The 15,092-nt window shown below is 40.7% G+C and overlaps 1 protein-coding gene across 3 annotated transcripts in view; it reads right to left on the minus strand.

The window, feature by feature from the left end:
- PCCA (propionyl-CoA carboxylase subunit alpha) overlaps positions 1–15,092 on the minus strand; it is a 433,326-nt gene that overhangs the window by 411,595 nt on the left and 6,639 nt on the right. For all 3 annotated transcript variants that reach the window (XM_064362172.1, XM_064362171.1, XM_064362174.1), the window contains exon 2: positions 1,860–1,937. In XM_064362172.1, the coding sequence (XP_064218242.1) occupies positions 1,860–1,937 (78 nt within the window). The remainder of the gene's footprint in view (positions 1–1,859; positions 1,938–15,092) is intronic.

A 15,092-nucleotide genomic window follows, 5' to 3' on the forward strand; every position in this document is an offset into this window, starting at 1 on the left:
TATAATCCCAGCTACTTGGGAGACTGAGGCAGGAGAATCACTGGAACCCAGGAGGCAGAGGTTGCAGTGAGCTAAGATGGCATCATTGCATTCCAGCCTGGGCAACAAAAGTGAAACTCTATCTCAAAAAAAAAAAAAAAAAGAGAAAAAGAAAATTGAAAATTACATTTGCCTTATGTATTAGTCTGTTTTCACATTGCTATGAAGATACTACCCGAGACTAGGTAATTCATAAACAAAGGTTTAATTGACTCCAGTTCTGCATGGCTGGAGAGCCTTTACGAAACTTACAATCATGGCAAAAGGAAAGCAGGCACCTTCTTCACAAGGGACTTGTGCGAAGGAGGAACTTCCAAACACTTATAAGATCATAAGATCTTGTGAGGACCAACTCACTATCATGAGAACAACCTGGGGGAACCGCCCCCATGATCTGATCACCTCTCTCCCTCAACACATGGGGATTAAAGGTCAGGATGAGATTTGAGTGGGGACACAGAGCCAAATCATATCACCCTGCAGTTGTGTTTCACATTGTATTTCTAACAGACTGAAGATATGTAGACTCTCTCTTCCTCCAAGCCTCCAGATTCAAAAGAATCTGGAAAGTAGTAGTATGCACTTCAGCAGATGATTCAGAAGATACCTCAGACATGTCATTCTCAAATAATCATTCCTGTCAGTTGTATTTTGATGGCATTCACCTTGAACAATCCCTTTTTTTTTTTTTTTGAGGCGGAGTTTCGCTGTTGTTACCCAGACTGGAGTGCAACGGCGCGATCTCGGCTCACCGCAGCCTCCACCTCCTGGGTTCAAGCTATTCTCCTGCCTCAGCCTCCCGAGTAGCTGGGATTACAGGCACGCACTACAGTGCCCAGCTAATTTTTGTGTTTTTAGTAGAGACGGGGTTTCACCTTGTTGACCAGGATGGTCTCGATCTCTTGACCTCGTGATCCACCCACCTCAGCCTCCCAAAGTGCTGGGATTACAGGCGTGAGCCACCGCGCCCGGCCCCAAACAATCCCTTCTTAACCAAAACTCTGCTCCTGCCCTCTTTGATGCCTTCATGGCAGGAAACCATGTTTTATTTCCAATCACTTCTAGTCCCTACAAGGCTCAAACATTATTGTAATAGCTTTTTAATTAGAAACCCCTTTTCCCAAAATTTATAATATACAAAATTACCTTCAAGCTAAGTGAATCATGTAGGCCAGGCACAGTGGCTCACATCTGTAATCCCAGCACTTTGGGAGGCTGAGGCAGGTGGATCACCTGAGGTCAGGAGTTTGAGACCATCCTGCCCAACATGGTGAAACTCTGTCTTTACTAAAAATACAAAAATTAGCCAGGTACAGTGGCATGTGCCTGTAATCCCAGCTACTCAGGAGGCTGAGGTGGGAGAATTGTTTGAACCTCAGAGACAAAGGTTGCAGTGAGCCGAGATCACAACACTGCACTCCAGACTGGGCAACAGAGTGAGATTCCATCTCAAAAAAAAAAAAAAAAAAAAAAAAAATTAAGTAAACGAAAGAAAAACTCAATAGTTGAATCAAAATCTGTCAACTGCCCCGTCTTTAAGAACAAATGTTTTCTTAGTTATTCTACTGAAAACAAAGGAAACACATTGTAAATGCATTAAACTTTGGTAAAGATACAAATACGAAATTTAAAAGATTCAGACTGTAGCCCACAATGAAAAACAGAATACCAAAAGATTGAGCACCTGTAGAAACGTATAATGCTAGAGTGATCAATGACCACACAGCCTTAACAAAATCTCACCTGTCCACTGAACACAGTGTGGACACAAGAAAGTAAGGCCATGATAACTTAGTTGTTGAGATCTTTTAAATACTTACTTTTTCATTAGGATCATATCCCACTGAACCAAGATTACGGGATACCATTAAGTGCTTTCTTGAATAGTGCGGAACATGCTACAAAAAAAGGAAAGCAAAATAAATTACAATTACTTGATGGGCTTTAGAACATTTTTTCAGGGTATTTCTTTTAGTTAGCTTCTAGCAAAAACGTTTTATCAATAAATGTAGTTCTAGGCAATATACCATAATTACAATTATGGAAGGGAAATCGTATTTACAGACACAGCCCCTTGGCATGTAAGAGAAACCAAAGGCATCAAACAATCTCCAGAAGAGCAAAACAAGAATTGTTGACAGGCCAAGCAAATCTGAAGAATGACTTTCTGATCATGCAAAAGGATAGAGCGGGGTCAGAAATGTCACAGACCACACAGAACTTTTAAGAACACAAAACAAGAGTCTTGGTCTCAAGGAGCTTCAAATTTAACAGTGGCCAGAAAATAATAAAGTATCATTTTTATATTTGCTGATGTCTTGAGCATGACTTCTTATTTTACATTTTCTGGTACGAAAGTGGTTTGGCTGGTAAATATGAAAAAGCAATACTAGTAATCAAGGACATTTCTCATTCATTAAACTGTTTGTGAAGAAAGCATATTTTAATGCTTAAAAATATTAAGAAAAGTGACTAAGCAAGGCACGGTGGTACACGCCTGGAATCCCTGCTACTTGTAGGGTGGCAGAAGTGGGAGTATCACTTGAGCCTAGGAGTTTAAGGCTGCAGTGAGCCAAGATCACACCACTGTACTCCAGCCTGGGCAACAGAGCAAGAACCCACTGAAAAGAAAGAAAAGAAAAGAGAGAGAGACAGAAAAAGAGAGAATTTCCCAATTGACACTGATAAAGATAATGGAAAAAATGGAGGAAAAAAAATCAGCAAAAGGCAACCAACCAGTATCACCTCTTAGAACTTTCTAAGAGGATAGCAACTCAAATAAGAAAAATGTTTTCATAGCAACATTTTTAAATGAACTCAAAAATTTATACAACTATTTTTTAAAGAGTCAAGCCCCATATTGTAAAATGTAATCTCTATACAAAGGTGGAGGTTAAAGATACAAAAAGATATATATATATATATATATATATATATATATTTTTTTTTTTTTTTTTTTTTTTTTTTTTGAGACAGAGTCTCACTCTGTTGCCAGGTGCCAGGCTGGAGTACCGTGGCCCAATCTCGGCTCACTGCAACCTCTGCCTCCTGGATTCAAGCAATTCTCCTGCCTCAACCTCCCAAGTGCCTGGGACTACAGGTGCATGCTAGCACGCCCAGCTAATTTTTGTATTTTTAGTAGAGACAGGGTTTTACCACGTTGGCCAGGATGGTCTCGATCTCTTGACCTCGTGATCCGCCCTCCTCAGCCTCCCAAAGAGCTGGGATTACAGGCGTGAGCCACAACGCCTGGCCTGTTTTATTTTTTTTAATTGTATTTTGGGCTCTGGTGTACATATGCACATCCTGCATCCTGCAGGATTGTTGCATAGGTACATACATGCCATGGTGGTTTGCTCTCTCCATTCCCCCCCCACCCCATGCTATCCCTCCCCTCCAACCCCCAACCTAGCCCAGTGAGTGTTGTCCTCTTCCCCGTGCCCAAGTGTTCTCACTGTTCATCACCTGCCTATGAGTGAAAACATGTGGTGTTTGGTTTTCTGTTCTTGTGTCAGTTTGCTGAGAATGATGGTTTTTAGAGTCACCCAAGTCTCTAAAAAGGACACGAACTCGTTGCTTTTTATGGCTGCATAGCATTCCATGGTGTATATATGCAACATTTTCTTTGTCCAGTCTATCACTGATGGCCATTTGGGTTGGTTCCAGGTCTTTGCTGTTGTAAACATTGCCGCAACGAACATACATGTGCATGTGTCTTTACAATAGAGCGATTTATAATCCTTTGGGTATATACCCAGTAATGGGATTGCTGGGTCAAAATGGAATTTCTATTTCTAGATCCTTGAGGAATCGCCACACTGTCTTCCACAATGGTTGAACTAATTTACTCTCCCACCAACAGTGTAAAAGTGTTCCTATTTCTCCACATCCTCTCCAGCATCTGTTGTCTCCAGACTTTTTTTTTTCCACAAGACAAGATAGATTTAATCTCAACTCTATCAATAATTACATTAAGTGTAAATGGTCTAAATATTCACAATTAAAAGGCAGTCATTGTCAGATAGTATTTTTTAAAGAAGATCCAACTGAATGCTATCTATGAGAAACTTACTTTAAATATAAAGACACACCAAAAGGTTAAATGTTAAAGGATAGACAGACTTCCATCTTTGTGGTGTTATGAAGTGATCTGCAAATCCTCATCCTCAAAAGCAAATATAAAACTTGAAAAAACTGACAAAAATAAACATTTCAGGCATCTGAAAACAAACTGAAGGCAGATCAAACACTGAGAAGCATTTATTCTTTAAAAATTGCTAGAGCTTTAGGTATGAAGTATTAAAAGAAATTTGGTTTCTCAGCCTCAGTCCCTACATTGTGAGCTGAATAATTCTTTGCTTCGGGGCCTGTCCCGGCGTTGCAGAACGTTGAGCAGTATCTCTGGCTTCTAGCCACTAGGTGCCAAGAGCATTCCCCTGATTGCAACAACCAAAAATGTCTTCAGACTTTTCCAAATGTCCCTATGGAGCAAAATCAGGAAGATAAACAAGAGTAGATCTAAATACACCTAGCAAAGAGCCCTAAAATACAGAAAGTAAAAACTGACAGTAGAGAATGCAGAAATAAACAATTCAGTTGAACAATTACAGTTGGTGTACTGATACTCCTTTCTTGGTGTCTCCAGACTTTTTAATGATCACCATTCTAACCGGCATGAGATGGCATCTTAATGTGGTTTTGATTTGCATTTCTCTAACGACCAATGATGATGAGCATTTTTTCATATGTTTGTTGGCCACATAGATGTCTTCTTTTGAAAAGTGTCTATTCATATCATTCACCCACTTTTGAATGGGTTTGTTTTTTTCTTGTAAATCTGCTTTAGTTCTTTGTAGATTCTGGATATTAGCCCTTTGTCAGATTGGTAGTTTGCAAAAAATTTTTCCCATTCTATTGGTTGCCAGTTCACTCTACTGATTGTTTCTTTTGTTGTGCAAAAGCTCTTAGTTTAATTAGATCCCATTTGTCTATTTTGGCTTTTGTTGCCGTTGCTTTTGGTTTTGTAGTCGTAAAGTCCTTGCCTGTGCCTATGTCCTGGATGGCGTTGCCTAGGTTTTCTTCTAGGGTTTTTATGGTATTAGTTCTTATGTTTAAATCTTTAATCCATCTGAAGTTAATTTTTGTATAAGGTGTAAGGAAGGGGTCCAGTTTCAGCTTCCTGCATATGGCTAGCCAGTTTTTCCAACACCATTTATTAAACAGGGAATCCTTTCCCCATTGCTTGTTTTTGTCTGGTTTGTCAAAGATTAGATGGTTGTAGATGTGTGGCGTCGCCTCCGAGGCCTCTGTTCTGTTGTATATCTCTGTTTTGGTACCAGTACCATGCTGTTTTGATTACTGTCACCTTGTAGTATAGTTTGAAGTCAGGTAGCATGATGCCTCCAGCTTTGTTCTTTTTGCTTAGGATTGTCTTGGCTATGCAAGCTCTCTTTTGGTTCCATATGAAGTTTAAAGTGGTTTTCTCCAGTTCTGTGAAGAAGGTCAATGGTAACTTGATGGGGATAGCATTGAATCTATAAATTACTTTGGGCAGTATGGCCATTTTCACAATATTGATTCTTACTAGCCATGAGCATGGAATGTTTTTCCATCTGTTTGTGTCTTCTCTTATTTCCTTGAGCAGTGGTTTGTAGTTTTCCTTGAAGAGATCTTTTACATCCCTTATAAGTTGTATTCCTAGGCATTTTATTCTCTTTGTAGCAATTGTAAATGGGAGTCCACTCATGATTTGGCTCTGTTTGTCTGTTGTTGGTGTATAGGAATGCTTGTGATTTCTGCACATTGATTTTGTATCCTGAGACTTTGCCGAAGTTGCTCATCAGCTTAAGGAAGTTTTGGGCTGAGATGATGGGGTCTTCTAAATACACGGTCACGTTGTCTGCAAATAGGGACAATCTGACTTCTTCTTTTCCTAGCTGAATGCCCTTTATTTCTTTTTCTTGCCTGATTACTCTGGCTAGAACTTCCAATACTATATTGAATAGGAGTGGTGAGAGAGGGCATCCTTGTCTAGTGCCACTTTTTAAAGGGAATGCTTCTAGGTTTTGCCCATTTAGTATGATATTGGCTGTGGGTTTGTCATAAATAGCTTTTATTATTTTGAGATACATTCCATCAATACCTAGTTTATTGAGAGTTTTTAGCATAAAGGGCTGTTGAATTTTGTTGAAGGCCTTCTCTGCATCTATTGAGATAACCATGTGGTTTTTGTATTTGGCTCTGTTTATGTGGTGGATTATGTTTATAGATTTGCGTATGTTGAACCAGCTTTGCATCCCTGGGTGAAGTCTACTTGATCGTAGTGGATAAGCTTTTTGATGTGCTGTTGGATTTGGTTTGCCAGTATTTTATTGAAGATTTTTGCACCAATGTTCATCATGGATATTGGCCTGTAGTTTTCTTTTCTAGTTGTGTCTCTGCCAGGTTTTGATATCAGGATGATATTGGTCTCACAGAAAGAGGGAGGATTCCCTCTTTTTGTATTATTTGGAATAGTTTCAAAGGGAATGGTACCAGCTTCTCTTTGTACATCTGATAGAATTCGGCTATGAATCCCTCTGGACCTGGACTTTTTTTGGTTGGTAGGCTATTAATTGCTGCCTCAACTTCAGACCTTGTTATTAATCTATTCGGGGTTTCAACTTCTTCCTGGCTTAGTCTTAGGAGTATGCAAGTGTCCAGGAATTTATCCATTTCTTCCAGATTAACTGGTTTATGCGCATAGAGCTGTTTGTAGTAATCTCTGACGGTAGTTTTTATTTCCGAGGAATCAGTGGTGATCTCCCCTTTATCGTTTTTTATTGCATCTATTCAATTCTTCTCTCTTTTCTTTTTTATTAGTCTAGCTAGCGGTCTATTTTGTTGATCTTTTCAAAAAAACCAGCTCCTGCATTTATTGATTTTTTTGAAGGGTTTTTGTGTCTCTATTTCCTTCAGTTCTGCTCTGATCTTAAGTTATTTCCTGTCTTCTGCTTGCTTTTGAGGTTTTTTTTATCTTGCTCCTCTGGCTCTTCCAATTTTGATGATAGGGTGTCAATTTTAGATCTCTCCTTGTTTCTCATGTGGGCATTTATTACTATAAATTTCCCTCTAGACACTGCTTCAAATGTGTTCCAGATATTCTGGTACGTTGTGTCTTCATTCTCGCTGGTTTCGAAGAACATTTTTATTTCTGCCTTCAATTCATTGTTTATCCATTCGTCATTAAGGAGCAAGTTGTTCAGTTTCCATGTGATTGTGCAGTTTTGAGTGCTTTTCTTAATCCTGAGTTCTAATTTGATTGGGCTGTGGTCTGACAGACAGTTTGTTATGATTTCCATTCTTTTGCATTTGCTAAGGAGTGATTTACTTCCAATTATGCGGTCAATTTTAGAGTAAGTGTGATGTAGTGCTGAGAAGAATGTGTATTCGGTGGTTTTGGGGTGGAGTGTTCTGTAAATGTCTATTAGGTCTGCTTGGTCCAGATCTGCATTCAAGTCCTGGATTTCCTTGTTGACTTTCTGTCTCGTTGATCTGTCCAATATTATCAGTGGAGTGTTAAAGTCTCCCACTATTATTATGTGGGAGTCTAAGTCTCTTTGTAGGTCGTTAAGAACTTGCTTTATGTGTCTGGGTGCTCCTGCATTGGGTGCATATATATTTAGGATAGTTAGCTCTTCTTGTTGCATTGATCCTTTTACCATTATGTAATGCCCTTCTTTATCTCTTTTGGTCTTTGTTGGTTTAAAGTCCATTTTATCAGAGACTAGGATTGTTACCCCTGCTTTTTTTTTGCTATCCATTTGCTTAGTAGCTCTTCTTCCATCCCTTTGAGTCTATGTGAGTCTTTGTACGTGAGATGGGTCTACTTAATACAGCACACCACTGGGTCTTGACTTTTTATCCAGTTTGCCAGTCTGTGTCTTTTGATTGGGGCATTTAAGCCATTTACATTCAATGTTAATATTGTTACATTTTAATTTGATCCTGCCATTTTGTTACTGGCTGGTTGTTTTGCCCATTAGTTGACATGGTTTCTTCATTGCATCCTTGTTCTTTACCATTTGGTACGTTTTTGCACTGGCTGGTACTGGTTGTTCCTTTCCATGTTTAGTATTTCCTTCAGGAGTTCTTGTAAGGCAGGTCTTGTAGTGATGAAATCTCTCAGCAATTGTTTGTCCATAAAGGATTTTATTTATCCTTCACTTTTGAAGCTTAGTTTGGCCGGATATGAAATTCTGGGTTGAAGGTTCTTTTCTTTAAGGATGTTGAATATTGGCCCCCACTTCCTTCTAGCTTGTAGGGTTTCTGCCAAGAGATCCACTGTGAGTCTGATGGTCTTTCCTTTGCGGGTGACTCAATCTTTCTCTCTGGCTGCCCTTAGGATTTTTCCTTCATTTCAACCCTGGTGAATCTGATGATTATGTGCCTTGGGGTTGCTCTTCTTGAGGAATATCTTTGTGGTGTTCTCTGTATTTCCTGGATTTGAATGTTGGCCTCCCTTGTTAGGTTGGGGAAGTTCTCTTGGATAATATCCTGAAGAGCATTTTCCAACTTGGATTTATTCTCCCTGTCACATTCAGGTACGCTGATCAAGCGTAGATTAGGTCTTTTCACATAATCCCATAGTTCTTGGAGGCTTTGTTCATTTCTTTTCACTCTTTTTTCTCTATTCTTGCCTTCTCATTTTATTTCATTGATTTTATCTTCTATCTCTGATATCCTTTCTTCTGCTTGATCGATTTGGCTGTTGAAACTTGGGCGTGCCTCATGAAGTTCTCGTGCTGTGTTTTTCAGCTCCATCAAGTCATTTATGTTGCTGGTTATTCTAGTTAGCATTTGGTCTAACCTTTTTTCAAGGCTCTTAGTTTCTTTGCATTGGGTTTGAACATGGTCTTTTCACTCAGAGAAGTTTGTTAATATCCACCTTTTGAAGTCTGCTTCTGTCAATTCATCAAACTCATTTTCTGTCTTGTTTTGTTTCCTTGATGGTAAAGAGTTGTGATCCCTGGGAGGGGAAGATGTGTTCTTGTCTTTGAAGGTTTCATCCTTTGTGCACTGGTTTTTTCCCATCTTCGTGGATTTATCTCCCTTTGATCTTTGAAGTTGGTGATTTTGGGAAAAATCTCTGAGTGGACGTCCTATCTGTTGCAGTTGGAGCTGTATCTTTTTGGCCTGTAGAGGCACTGCTGGGCTGCCTCGGATTCAGTCAGGTGGCTGGGTGGGTGGTCTTCCCCTGGGGTTTGTCTGCAGGTGATATTAGCCCTGCCTTCCCAATGGCGCCTCTCCTTCCCTGAACTGAAATTGGTGTATTTGCTGCCAAGCTCTCTGGCATGCAGGCTTCAGTTTGAGTTTTGTTGTGGGTGGGGCCTGTCAGGCCTTATGGCCTGTTTTCCTGCTTTTGACTCTGCCTCTTTCTGTGGGATGGGTTGTTCCGTCTCGCTGGTGTTAGTCCAAACTTCTGCCCAGGTCTGGCCAACAACTTGTGGCACCAGGCAGGAGCCATCGCTCAGATTTGCATCACAACCCACAGTGCCCCTCAGTCTGGCAGGGCTCTCGTGGACCATGGGTTGTAAGAGGGATGAGGTAAGCACAGGATCTGAATTGGAGCACTGAGGGGGTGAAGTCCCCCCATGCTCAGAGCCGGTTGCATGTTCCAGATGGGGACACACCCTGCCCTGTCTTGGTTCACCCTCCCTGGGCAGCTCTCACCCAGCTTTGGCTCCTTCCCTGGGCTATTTTCAGTCCTTCCAGTCCCCCCAAAATGAACCCAGCACCTCACTTGGAATCGTGAAGTCCTCTAGCCCTCTGCGCCTCATTTGCTGGGAGCTGCATTCCAATGTTGCCTCCTCTCAGCCATCTTGGCACCGCCTCCCTCAAGATATAGTTTATAAAATAAAATCTTTACCAAGTAAAAGACCAAGAACAACAAGCAACTGTGAATGGGAAATTATTACTGTGTCTCTATTAAAGATCAAGACTCTCCCTCATATATTCCTTCAAGCATAACTGTGAGTTAAAAATATTATCCCCAATTTTAGGATAAAGTTGAGTCCCAAGGACTTTAATTTCTCAAAGGTCACAGGCTGAGACTGTAATGGTTACAAGATCTAACAACAGATTGGTCAAGAGCTTTCTGAAGTTTTTTATTTTGAGATTAAAAAAAAAGTGGCAATTCCCACATAAACACTAATAGTTATTACTCAAAGATACAATGTTGTTCCACAGAGCTTGTACATATGTGAACTTGTAATAATGCAGCCCAAAGTAGTAAAAAACATAGATGCTAGTTACTGGTTAGCCAGTAACTAGTAGACATTGTATGAGCAAACACAACTATAACAGAACAACTGCCAAGGAAAAATAGAAGTGTGAACCATTCCCACAAATCTGAACTGGTTTGGAGTCAGCCCCATAAAGGCTCTGTTCCTGTTTACTCCTGGCAGACATTCACGAAAAGTCAATAATGAAGAATCAGGTCAACAATCAGGCAATTTTTGTAAAGCCACAACGTGAAATTTCTTTTCTAAATGCAGGAAAACGTTCGTAGAAGTCTGCTAATTTGGACCTCTACACAGAATCTTAACTTTTGTTGTTTTTGTTAAGCGTGTAACAAACTGGCTACACGCCCAGTCCAAACTTCTTTGTAAGGTATTTCCTAGCAACAAAGGTTCTGAAAAAGAACTTTAATCAACCCTATGTATAAAGACTATTTAGCCAATCACAGCCAAAAGGAGAAAGGTCAGGTTGTGCAAAATGACTTCCCAATAACATATTGCCATATTTTCCACACATCGACAAGAAATGCCTGTAAATGGCCTGGCACATGGGAAGTGCCATTGACCCTCAGAGTTACAAGACTTGGGTCAACTCTCAGCTATGAGTCATTGAGTTAATTGTTTTTCTGAGCCCCTGTTTCCATCTACAAAATGTAGGTGATGACACTTCCCTGAAGGAGGTATTTGCTAAGGAGTTGTTAAAAGGATCAAATGAGTTTTTATAAACAGTGAAGAGTCAAAATATGTAAGGTATTACCTGAAAACTAAATCCAAATATGCAGCTGTCACCTTCTTTCTTCAAATTATACCAGAACCACTTGGGAGTTACCATCAGAGAATAATATAGTCAATAAGAGCTCTGGTCTAGAGTTAGATTCTGACCTGGATTCAAATCCTGACTCTGACATTTTCTATATATATAGAAAGTTTCTTCATTTGTACACTAGGGATAATAATAGTACTTATCCAGGTCACAATGTTGCTATGAGGATTAAATAAAAATGTCTAACATGCCTAGCACAGTGTTTCATATATTATAAGCACACAATAACTTAGACAAAAAGGGGGGATATGGTACCGCTTATCAGATAAATTCATTGTCAGAATGCATTCTGCTTCACAGAAGAAACTTTCCTCAAAACTAGGTTAATGGAAATATAAAATGATCTCACCAAAGTCAAAGTAAACATTAGTTTACTTTGTCTTGCGTTTTCATCTCCAAAATTCCAGGTGAAGGTCTTATCCCTGTATTACAACACAGAGCTTGGAAGCATCCATTGAGTATTTCATTGTGCAGTATAACAGAGCCCAAGGGGTTCTGAGCACATGCCCTTCTCTGAAGACACTTAAGTAAGTCTGGCTTTTTCCTGGAAGGACAGCTTTTCTTTCAAACAGACCATTTAGTCTTCAGGAAGTCAGAGACCATCCCAATCTTCAGTGTCTGCCAAAAGCCAAGCTAAACACCTAATAATTGAGAGAGTTGTTCGAGACTCAAGATTCTCTGGGCTCTGCCTTTAAGCTCAAGCACCAGGAAACTATACATGTCAACTCTAGAGCTTCCTTGTCCTACCCTTGACTCCCCAACCAGGCCATTCTTCCCCATCCCCCTGTAGCAGGTGTTGTCAGTGGCCACTCAATCCTCTCTAGCTGCTGTGTTGACAACTGTCGGCTCACACCTGCTCCCTCATCTCAACCATGTTCCCCAACTCTGTACAGTTGGAGTTGATGGAGAACTCTATACAGTTCTCCATCAAGCCTGAGAGCTACCTCCACCCAGCCTGGCCAAGGGCTGACTAACACTGCATTCAAAATGCCAGTCCTGGCACCTCAAGGTGGGACTTGATCAGTAGCACAGTCTGTGCACTACAGCTGTTTCATCCAATATGGCAGTCACAAGCCACATTCAGATGTGCTCTAAGAGTAAACTACACACTGGATTTTGAAAATTTAGTACCCCAAAAATGTAAAAGACCTCATTAGTGAAGTTTTACATTTACATATTCAAATAATACTTTGAATATGTTAAATAAAATACATTAATTTCATCTTATTTTACTTTTTTTGTTTTTTTAAGAGATGGGGGTCTCACTACATTTGCCCAGGCTAGACTGCAATGACCACTCACAGGCACAACTACAGCCTATGGCAGCCTCTAACTCCTAGACTCAAGTGATCCTCCCACCTCAGCCTCCTGAGTAGCTGAGGCTACAGGTCCCTGCCACCACACCTGGCTTCATTTTACCTTTTTTTTTTTTTGAGACAGGACCTCACTGAGGTCTGAAGTGCAGTGACAGGATCATAGTTCTCTACAGCCTCAAACTCCTGCGTTCAAGCAATCCTCCCACCTCAGCTGGAACTACAGATGTGCGCCATCATATCCCACTAGTTTTTAATTTTTTTGTAGAGACAGGGAAGGGAGAGGGTTTTCACTATTTTCCCCAGGCTGCTCTTGAACTCCCAGCCTCAAGTGATCCTTCAGCCTTCGCCTCTTCACTTTACTTTTTTAACATGAGTGTCAGAAGATTTTTTTTTTTTTTTTTGAGACAGAGTCTTGCTCTGTCACCAGGCTGGAGTGCAGTGGCATGACCTCAGCTCACTGCAACCTCTGCATCCCAGTTTCAAGCAATTCCCCTGCCTCAGCCTCCCAAGTAGCTGGGACTACAGGTACGCACCACTACACCCAGCGAATTTTTGTATTTTTAGTAGAGACGGGGTTTCACCATGTTGGCCAGGTTGGCCTCGATCTCTTGACCTCGTGATCCACCCGCCTCGGCCTCCCAAACTGCTGGGATTACAGGCATGAGCCACCGTGCCCGGCCAAGTGTCAGAAGATTTTTAACGACATTTGCAGCTCACCTTATATTTCTAGTGGGCAGCGCTGATCTAGGGCAGTTGTTTTCAAATTTTACCATGCATTAGAATCATCTGAAAGGCTTGTTAAAAAAACAGAGTGCTGGGCTCCATCATCAGATTTTCAGACTCTGCAGGTCTGGGCTAGGGCTGGATAATGTGCATTTCTAACAAGTCCCCCGGTAATGCCGCTGGTTAATCACCACACTTTGAGAAACTGCTTAGAGCTCCCTGTGGGAACAGACTGTAGCTAATCTCCAGCTGTCAAAACAATGATGTGTTTCAATGTAACTACTGTCTTGCTTTTCCCTCCCAAGCCTTAACCCTCCCTATTTCTATGACACTTAATACTCAAGAACTTGGACAATTGATTTAAGTCATTCTTTTATTTTTTAGTTAAGATGTAATTCACATACCATAAAATTTACCCTTTTAAAAAAGTATACAACTCATTGGTTTTTAGTATATTCACAAGGCATGGAACCATGATGGCTACTGATTATAGGACATTTTTCATCACCCCAAAAAGACACCCCTTAACTGTGCACAGTCACTCCCATCCCCTCTCCTGTAGGCCCTGGGCAACCACTAATCTACTTTCTGTCTTCATGAATCAGTCTATTCTGGAGACTGCATATAAACACAATCATACAATAGTGGCCTTGCATGTCTACCCATCAAAAGTCACTCTTGATTCCTTCCTTTCCCTATTTGTACACTGGATCTTAGCCAAAAGGCCAAGAAGCAATCCCCTATTTGGACATGTCTTACAGATACTGCAGGTTCAGTTCCAATCAATTACTGTCAAAACAATTAATTTTTGCTCAAAAATGCTAACAATCATCTTATCCTTCAGCAAGTCATAATCGTTATCCTGGTGGAGGGTCCTGCCTTGATGTTGATGGCTGCTGACTGATAAGGGTGTGGTTACTGAAGGTTGGGATGGCTGTGGCAATTTCTTAAAATAAGACAACAATGAAGTTTGCTGCATTGATTTCCTCTCATGAAAGATTATCTGTAGCATGTGATACTGTTTTGATAGTATTTTATCCACAATAGAATGTCTTTCAAAATTGGAATCAATCCTCCCAAAGCCTGCAGCTGCTTTATCAACTAAGTTGATGTAATATTATAAATCCTTTTTTGTCATTACGACAATGTTCACAGCATCCTCCACCATTAGTAGATTCCATATCAAGAAACCACTTTCTTGGCTGCATGTGGTGGCTCAATGCCTGTAAACCTAGCACTCTGGGAGGCCGAGGCAGGTGGATCACTTGAGCTCAGGAGTTTGAGACCAGCCTGGGCAACATGGCGAAACCCCATCTATAAAAAAAATTTTTAAAATAAAAATTAGCTGGGCATGGTAGCACAACCCTTTAGCCCCAGGTATTCAGGAGGCTGGTGGGAGGATTACTTGAGCCTAGGAGGTTGAGGCTGCAGTGAGCCATGATAGTGCCAGTAGACTCCAGCCTTGGTGACACAGTGAGACCCTGAAAGATACAAAGAGAGAAGGCAAGAAAGAGAAAGAGAGAGAAAGAAAGAAACCACTTTCAGAAAGAGAGAGAGAAAAGAAAGAACAAGAAAGAAAGAAAGAAAGAGAGAGAGAGAAAGGAGGGAGGGAGGGAGGGAGGAAGGAAGGAAGGAAGGAAGGAAGGACTGACTTTCTTTGCTAATCCATAAGAAGCAACTTTTCATCCCTTCAAGTTTGATCATGAGATTGCAGCAATTCTGTCACATCTTCTGGCTCCACTCTAGTTCTCTTGCTATTTCCATCCCTTTACAGTTACTTTCACCACTGAAGTCCTGAACTACTCACAGTTGTAATCTACTTCTCAAAACTCCTGTTAATATTGATATTTTTACCTCCCATGAATCATGAGTGTTCTTAATGTTATCTAGAATGATGAATCCTTTCCAGAAAGT

The sequence above is a fragment of the Aotus nancymaae genome, unplaced genomic scaffold (genome assembly GCF_030222135.1).
Source record: "Aotus nancymaae isolate 86718 unplaced genomic scaffold, 86718_ANA_hifiasm-v0.15.2.pri h1tg000048l, whole genome shotgun sequence".
Classification (NCBI taxonomy): domain Eukaryota; kingdom Metazoa; phylum Chordata; class Mammalia; order Primates; family Aotidae; genus Aotus; species Aotus nancymaae.